The sequence below is a fragment of the Gossypium hirsutum genome, chromosome D02 (genome assembly GCF_007990345.1).
Source record: "Gossypium hirsutum isolate 1008001.06 chromosome D02, Gossypium_hirsutum_v2.1, whole genome shotgun sequence".
Lineage (NCBI taxonomy): Eukaryota > Viridiplantae > Streptophyta > Magnoliopsida > Malvales > Malvaceae > Gossypium > Gossypium hirsutum.
In genome coordinates this window covers 18,282,586-18,291,134 of record NC_053438.1, presented here as the reverse complement: position 1 = coordinate 18,291,134, position 8,549 = coordinate 18,282,586, and the positions used below count along the sequence as shown (strand labels likewise).

The 8,549-nt window shown below is 34.2% G+C and overlaps 1 protein-coding gene across 1 annotated transcript; it reads right to left on the bottom strand.

Annotated features, from left to right (window-relative positions):
- Positions 1–2,363: 2,363 nt before the first annotated feature.
- On the bottom strand, positions 2,364–4,580 carry LOC107910751 (polyadenylate-binding protein 2). The gene is made up of 3 exons (XM_016838731.2): positions 3,878–4,580; positions 3,139–3,257; positions 2,364–2,821 (listed from the first exon to the last, which is right to left on the bottom strand). The coding sequence occupies exons 1-3, from the start codon at positions 4,125–4,127 to the stop codon at positions 2,615–2,617; spliced, it is 576 nt and encodes a 191-aa protein (XP_016694220.1). The 5' UTR covers positions 4,128–4,580; the 3' UTR covers positions 2,364–2,614.
- Positions 4,581–8,549: the final 3,969 nt, after the last annotated feature.

Sequence of the window (8,549 nt, the reverse complement as noted above, 5' to 3'; positions counted from 1 at the left end):
GAAAGCCTAACCTTCTATATTCTAGTCTTGAGAAAACCATTAAACCCAAGTTCAAGATTTTCCAGGATTTAGGATTTTCAACACATGATGTTGCTGATATTGTAGCTAGTGATCCCTGGATTTTGACTAGAAGCGTGGATGATAGGATTGCACCTTCTATTTCCGATTTAAAGACTGTTTTAGGATCGAATGATGATGTTGTTAAGTTATTGAAAACTTCTGCTTGGTTTCTCAAATCTGATTTGCAAAAGACTATGATGCCTAATATAGAGTTCTTGAGAAATTGCGGGATTTGTTCATCGCAAATTGTTTCATATGTGTTCAGCTTTCCTAGATTTTTCTTGCTTAAACCTGAGAGCATTAAGCAGTTTGTTGAAAGGGCGGATGCCTTGGGGTTCGATAGGAAGTCAAATATGTTTCTTGCTGCTATTAGGATATTGAGTTCAATGAGTGAAGAGAATTGGGAACTCAAATTGAAGCTTTTTAGGAAATTGGGTTTCTCTGAAGATGATATCATGCCTACTTTTAGGAGGACACCACAGGTGTTTGCTGTATCTGAAAGGAAGATTAAGCAAGTCACTGACTTTTTGCTTAATAGAACGAATGTAGGTATTTCATTTATAATAAGCCACCCAATGGTGCTTATTTGCAGCCTTGAGCGTAGGCTGAAGCCTCGGTTACTGGTTATTGAGACTCTGGAAAGTAAGAATTCGCTAAGAAGGAAAGTTAGCATGACTACAATTTATAAGATGCCTGACAAGAAGTTCAGAGAGAAATACGTTGTTCCTTACTTAAAAGAGCTCGAGGAAGTATCCATGTCTATTGTGGGCACTTAATTGTTAAATTTTGTATAGTTGAGGGCACATATCAAATCTTTGATGTACTTTGGGTTCATAATCCCGTATTTCTTCATGAAATTGGTTCTTTAAGCAGTTTGTAAGATTTTACTTCGCAATAATCGAGTCTTATGTTGGATAACTCCAATACTGTCTCAAGACAACAGACAACATTGTAGTTGATTGTTTTAGACTGTTAGTCATTGTTTCCAGTCTCTGCACTATGCACAATGCACATCCACTTGTGATGGTTCCTGTATTTGCTGCTTTCTAATGTTATTTATATATACTCACACCGATGGTTTTAGGGTGTGTTCTCGTACTGGTTATTGTTAGAAACTTTTCATTTTCTTGCCATTGAATATCTACTCTGATATGCCATAGTTTTGCATGTAAATGGTCATTTGCTGCTGCAGGCAGGTTGCTAACCTTAAATGCATTTTGGATTGACCTATTGCAGGTCACTGTAAATCATGTTTTTGATCAATTGCATGAGAACCAGTGTTTTGCGAAGCTGAATTATTTTTAATAAGGAAATTGCATGGATCTTTCTTTTAAACAAATAGGAATGCAGAAACATGTTAAAGTTTGTTTTGAAGGGAAAAGCATAGTAAAAATGAATTTTAAGAGTTATGTCAAAAGAAAATGAGATCTTGAAGTGGCACTTATTGAGAGACTTGGTCTTTAACTTGTGGCAAATCATGGGATTTTGTTTTAGTTTGAAATGGCAAATCTAGGTCTAACTAATGGCTACTTGACAAGTGTGTTAATGATAATGGCTCCCAAATCTGTCCAGATACAACACGCAGAGACTTCTGGCATCGTTATGGTGTTATTTCTAGTAGTTGGTCTGGCATCAGGATCAGTCATAGCTTGGTTCTGGGTCATCGGATCATCAGCCAAGATCTCTCCAACAGGTGGCCGCTATGAATTTGTGCTAATGATGTGTTTACCTTTGTAAAGTTTATCTAAAAGCCGTTGTTTGTAGCAGTGTTTTTCTTCAAATTGTATGATGAATACTGTGCCTGAAGTGTGCATATCTGCTTTCAATGTATGCCTGCATCTTAAAAACATGAAAAAGAAAAAATGGAAACATTTGGCTATTATCTGCTTTTAGTCTAGTTTGCTTCCATTGAATTTCTATGATGTTGCAGCAAATATAGTTATAGAGTTTAAATAGGAAAATTGGAGTGATTTACGGTATTGAATTTCTATGATGTTGCAGCAAATATAGTTATAATATATTTAATAATAATTATGTTAATTTATATTTTACAGTATCATATATTATGGTTTGAGTAAATTCATATAAGAATATTAATTATTAAGAATTTTATTAAATCATATATTTTAATTAAAATATATTTAATAATAATTATGTTTAAATATGATTAAATTATTTATTATTGATATTAATCTTATTAAAATTTAAATAAAATAATTTACCAAAACAAATTTCTGCTAATTATTAACCATTTTATTAAATTATATATTTTAATTAAAATATATTAAATAATAATTATGTTTAAATATGATTAAATTATTTATTTTTGATAATAAATAATCTTATTAAAATTTAAATAACAATAACAATAATCATTTACCAAAACAAATTTATGCTAAGGGTATTCTGGTCATTTTAGTTTTCTCCATTATGCTATTACACCTCTATTACATTCAACCAAACACAGTTTTACTATTACGCCTCTATTCCATTACATTCAACCAAACAGTTGATTTGCTATTACACCTCTATTTCATTACACCTCTAATCCAATTCAATACACCTCTAATCCAATACAGCGAACCAAACGTGCTCTTAATTTATCAATTGCATTTTGAGCAGATTTTTCCTTGTCAAATTGCACAAAACCATAGCCTTTGGACTGGCCCAAACCATCAGTTGATATCTTGCAAGAAAGAATGTTGCCAAAGGAAGAAAACGTATCATGTAATGCTTTGTGGTCAATTGACTTGTCCAGATTCTGGAAAGAACAAAAACGAAGGCATAGGTAAACATAAAAGCAACTTATACAGTCTTTTATCTAGAAATTATGCATGCATGTGAATGGATACAGCAAATAGAAAGAGGAAAATCAAAGAAAGAATTGTTTGCAAATATATTTGCACAGAAATTGAGCACGCACGGAGAGAGTTTAAATGGGCAAGAGCTTGAAACCCAAAATGCCTAGTGACGTGCAACTAAACGACCAATCTTCTAGTTTTAGAGGAAAAAGGAACCTAGTATAGAACAGGAATTAAAATGGAACAAAAGGGAGGGAAAATTGGGAAAGAAAAATACCTTGATAAATATATTTGCAGTACCACTCTTACGAAGACTAGGGTCCCGTTGAGAATACATGATTCGGATAGGCTTATTATTCATTGGAGTGAAATTCAGTAGATCCAATGCCCTAGCCGCTGCAGACATGAATAACAAGGCATAGTAAGCAACCTCAACAATTCAAAAGAAAGAGTTGATTCTCCCAATTTGTCATGATCTAAAACATGAACTTGATAGAAATTAATCCCAAAGCTCCACTCAAAGTTAAAGTTAACTTCTAATACGGAAGTTCAAGCGACCCTTTGGATGATAATGCAAGGCAAATTTGGCAAAAAGGTTAAACCTCAAACCTTTAACAAAAATAATTTCTTATATCTACAAACTACATACATTCTGCATAACTCAAAAGTAAAACGTAGAATGTAAGATCCATACTTCAGGTTAATTAATCAAAACTTACAACTTTTAACAATTCACTATTCATGGAAATCAGTAACTCGCATTGATACTATGATACACTGAAAACTGCAAATAAATTATATTACAACAGCGATCAGCTTGAATAGCTTTAGAATTAAAGTAAATTCACTAATATCTACACTTCCTTAATATCTCAAAATTTCCAAATAACCGCATGGTCCTTAAATATCCCAAAACAGAGAACCACATACACAAAAAAGAAGAATTCACAGTCTAACCAACAAACCGCTTTAAATATTAAAGAAATGAGCAGTTCGCAGTAAAGTTGAAGTCTAACCATCTCGAGGATTGTTATAGTTGACGTAGCCATATCCGAGAGAGCGGCCAGTCGCCGTGTCCCGACAAACCCTCACAGAAACGACCGGAGCCACCTCGCCAAACGTTTGGTAGAGTTGCTCATCGGTAACTGAAACATCAAGATCCCCAACATAGAGTGAAGTCGGCATGAACTGCGCTCCTCCGTGCCCCGACGCGACACTGATTGGCCCCGAAACCGACGCATGATGCTGAACTTGAACCTGCGCCATCCACAAAACCTTGGCTCGAACCCTAACTCTTCTAGTTCATTTTTTTTTCTTGTTATGTTTCCCTCTCCTCTTTATTCAATCAAAACAAAACAATAGAGAAACAAGAAGATAGAAAATATTTTAGAATTAAATATGAAATGTGGGAGAACTTCTTTTAGAATTTTGGGGGATAAAAGAGGAGAGGGAGGAATAAAATGGGATAATATCGTCGGAGATCCGGGCAGAGGGAGAAAAAAATTAAAGTAATGATAAAGAAGGGGAGGGCAGAACAAACTGCACCGCGCCGGCAAAGCAGTAACTGTATTATTCTTATAGGAATGAAGAAACCCACTTGGTTTCGGAAAAGCTTATCGGAACCGTCGGATCTTTTTCTTGGAAACAAATTCCAGCGGTCCGATGATTGATTGCTCGCGTGACAATTGGAATGTCATATGGCACGTGTCTATCGTAGTTGCGACAGTTACGGTAAGTTAAGAAGTCTCAGCTTATTTACAAATTTTGAAAAGCAGACAGATTATTGTAGTTTGGTTTTTATTTTTTATATATAAAAATCGAATAATTCAAATTAAATTTAAAAAATAGACCAACCCACTCAAAGTATTTATATTATTATTTAATTTATATTATTAGAGTATATTCTTAATTCTTTTAAAAAATTAATAAAAATTTTGAATTTAGTAAGATTTGAATCTACATTATTTGCATTGAGAAACCTTAATTTTCCACTCAAATTTGTATTTTATTTTATTTTATACATTTTAATTTTATTATACATACTTTTCTACTTTTATTAATTGTTTATATTAATAAAGTTCTTAATTAAATTGATGCACCAAGTTAACTTGACACTAACTAAAAATTGATAACAACATTGAGATAAATAGTTATAGTGAATTTAATATTTTTCTAATTTAATGTATTTACGTATTTAAATTTATTTTTACTCATAGATTAATCTTTTTTTATTTTAGTATCGTACATATGTCATGTGCTATTATTAATTAATTTCGCATCATATGCTTCATTATTTATTATATATTATTTTTAAATAAACTCTATATTCTGGATATGTAGTTTCTACACATATATCTGATAAAATTTCTAATAAGTCAAAATGGAAATAATAGAATCCAACATTTTTCAGATCAGGTTCAAATACTACTTTTTTCTACTTTCTTTCTTAAGGCAACAAAGCAATACGCCGTAAAATTAAAATACATATACATTATTAATTATGGTATTATGGTACACTCACAATGGGGTTTGGCACTCGTCCTATATAAATTTCTTCCATCTATATCCAATACTAATTTAGGTAATTGATATATGAATTATTAATATTTAAAAAATTTGTCGTTAAATATAAGTTATATGGGAGATATAATCTTAACCATTAAAAATTAATAATCTGTGTGCAATTGTCACGGGATTAGAACTTTAGTCTCGCAATCTATGCGACTTTAGGCGATTTCTTGGTTTTTAGTCTCAAAACTAAAAAGCAACAGAAGAACCGAAAATGCCACAAGAAAGTAAAACATGTCAAGTGTTTGAGTAAATATTTTCAAATATATTCACAACTATGAATGGAATGATTAACAAATGAGGGGAAGACATTTATTTATAGTTGAGCTCCCTTAAAACCAACGGTAAAGATTGAGTTACATCGACGATCAATATTAGAGCCTATCTATAATTGAGATTCCTAATAGATTTAAACTATATACAATCTTATCCCTTTAGGATTTACATTATTTACTCTGATAACTTAATTTTACTAGAGTGTTTCATTGGGCCACCAAGGTTTTAAATAGATGGATTTCTCCATATGTTCCACGAGTCGGGTTAGTTCAAGAGTGTTAAATGAGTCTTATTTAATCAATTGATCTGCAACCCATGACATTCTCCCTCTCCCATGCTCGCAATACCCTCGTCGTGTACTCGGAATGACACGGGTTTTATTCACCTTAGAACTTTCTCGATGCCTCGGTTGTCCTTCAACTAACCTCTTTGTCGGGTAGTTTCGCTTCTTGGAATATTTGTCTCGGCTTTCGTAATCACCTAAATCAAACTGTTTCACTCCTTTTTGGTACATCTCCTTTACAAGATCTCGTTACTTTTACTCGCCCAAATTGTGACTTGCCTCAATCGGGATCCTCTTGATTCTTACAAATAGGTTTTGGCATTCTCACATTAAACATCGAGTGAACCTTAAGTATTCCTGCTAACTCTAGTTTGTAAGCCCTTTGACTTATCCATTTCAAAACTCTAAAATGGTTCCTATGTCCTTGCTAAGCCAACAGTAAGTCAAAATGAAAAACACTAGATAAGTGTTTGAGATGTATCTAGCTCGTTGCATTTACTCATTTCAACTGCACTGTTTGTATCACTATTTTACCCTTAAAGTTTGATACACAACCCACCTCTCTTATAGGTGGTAGCTCTATTGATGACTCAACAGGGTTCGCATTAGTTTGCCGCACCTCTAGCATTTCCAATGAGGTCCCTATAGCACTTCGATCTACCGAGTCAATATTCTTTCTGCCATTAATACCCTTGGCTGGTTGGATTGTCGATAATACATTGGTTCCACCTTTCTCATCACGACTTACCTACACCATGCATTATCGTTAACGAGCATCCAAGATACAAAATACAATCGGCAAAAGGAACCAAAAGACCATTAATTTGGTCGAGGAAATTCAAGCCAAGAACGAAATCGTAATAATCTAGATGAATTACCTTAAAGTCTTCATTGCCTTTTCACTCACTGATTTGTAACGCAACTCTTTATGCTACTCCCACAATTGGGACCTCTTTAAAACTAGTCATCTTGATCCTCTTAGTTGATTTGCTAATTGAGAGGCCAAGTTTACCTACAAATTTCTTCAAAACGAATAGATCGGATGCCCCCGTATTGCCAATAGCACTCCTCTTTTGGCCTACAACCTTGATGTTCACAAACATCAACCCTTTTTGCTTGCGATCCCTCCTCGCCTTAGCAAAACTGAGCATCATTGATCTAAACACCAAATCCTCGCTCTCTAGCTCCGTTTCATATTCTTTAGTGACTGTAGACAACTTAGTTCGTTCTAGATAGTCTCGCATCCTATGCGGACCACAACGTAAGAAGCACTTCATTGACTTCTTGTCATTCTTTTTGCCCCTCCTGGCTTCAATCCACGCACAATTGAACCAAACCTCATTAGTACTTTTTCTAGATCATCATTCTTTTTTATGGAAGAAAACATAGATCGCTTCGAGCAATCCCTAACCATATGCAGACCTTCATAAAGAAAGCATTTCAATGGCCCCTTCAATTTACTATTGGGCTTTCTCTTCCTATTTTGTGGTTGTTCATTGCTACCATTATCGTTGTCATTATCAACTTTTCCCTCTTCATCTTCCCCACCATTGCCCTTCCATTTGGGCTTGCAAGACTCAAACTTGTCCTTCCTCGAAACAAGCTCGACTAAAAACTATGCCACCTCATAACTTTGGGCAATTCTTAGACCCCTCGACGTTCCAATTCTTGTTTAACCAACAACTTGAAACAATCCAGGAAAAAGAATAATGTCTTTTTCTCACTCAGATATATGATTTGAAGCATCAATTCACTGAACTCCTTCATGTACTTCCGAATTATAACTTGTTGTGAAAACTAATGCAACTTAGCTCAAGCCTCTTCTCAACATATTGGGGGTAAAACTACTCTTTGAAGTCCTTTTGGAACTACTCCTAAGTTCCAATTGTGGCCTAACCATGCCTTTCATCTGTGGACCTATACTGCTACGACAAAAGTGTGAAATTAGTAAAATATCTAGCAACATTGTTTACCTTCACATCATCAACCTTGATGCTTATGGCATAAAAGTATTGCTCCATCTCCTACAAGTTTTCCACATCTTATTACGAGTTTAATAAATATGTTCAAGTGTACATAGTCGTCAACAAGTAATAAAGTAGCAAGTATAGAGTATCGTCTCCATAGGGGCTGAATTTATTTCAAAAATGTAAAATTAACAAATGGAAAAATAGAAGTGAATAAAGATAACTGTGAATTTAACTAAGTATGCTACTTGAATCTGTAACACCCCTAACCCATATCCGTCGTCGAATTAGGGTTAAAGAGCATTACCGTATAAACAGAACATTTAAACATACATTTCATACTCTATTATAACCATACTAAAAGCCATTCATTCACATATATATCATCCCTAAATTGAGTCCTCAAGGCCCTAGAAATACCTTAGAAACAATTCGGGTCTAAACTAAAAACATTTGGAAAGTTTAAGAAAAAGTTACAAATATTTGAATACAGTGGTCACATGGCCATGTGGCCAAGCCGTATGCCTCACATGGCTAAGAAAAACGCCCATGTCTCAGGCCTTGTAACCTTCGAACTAAGGACACACAGTCGTG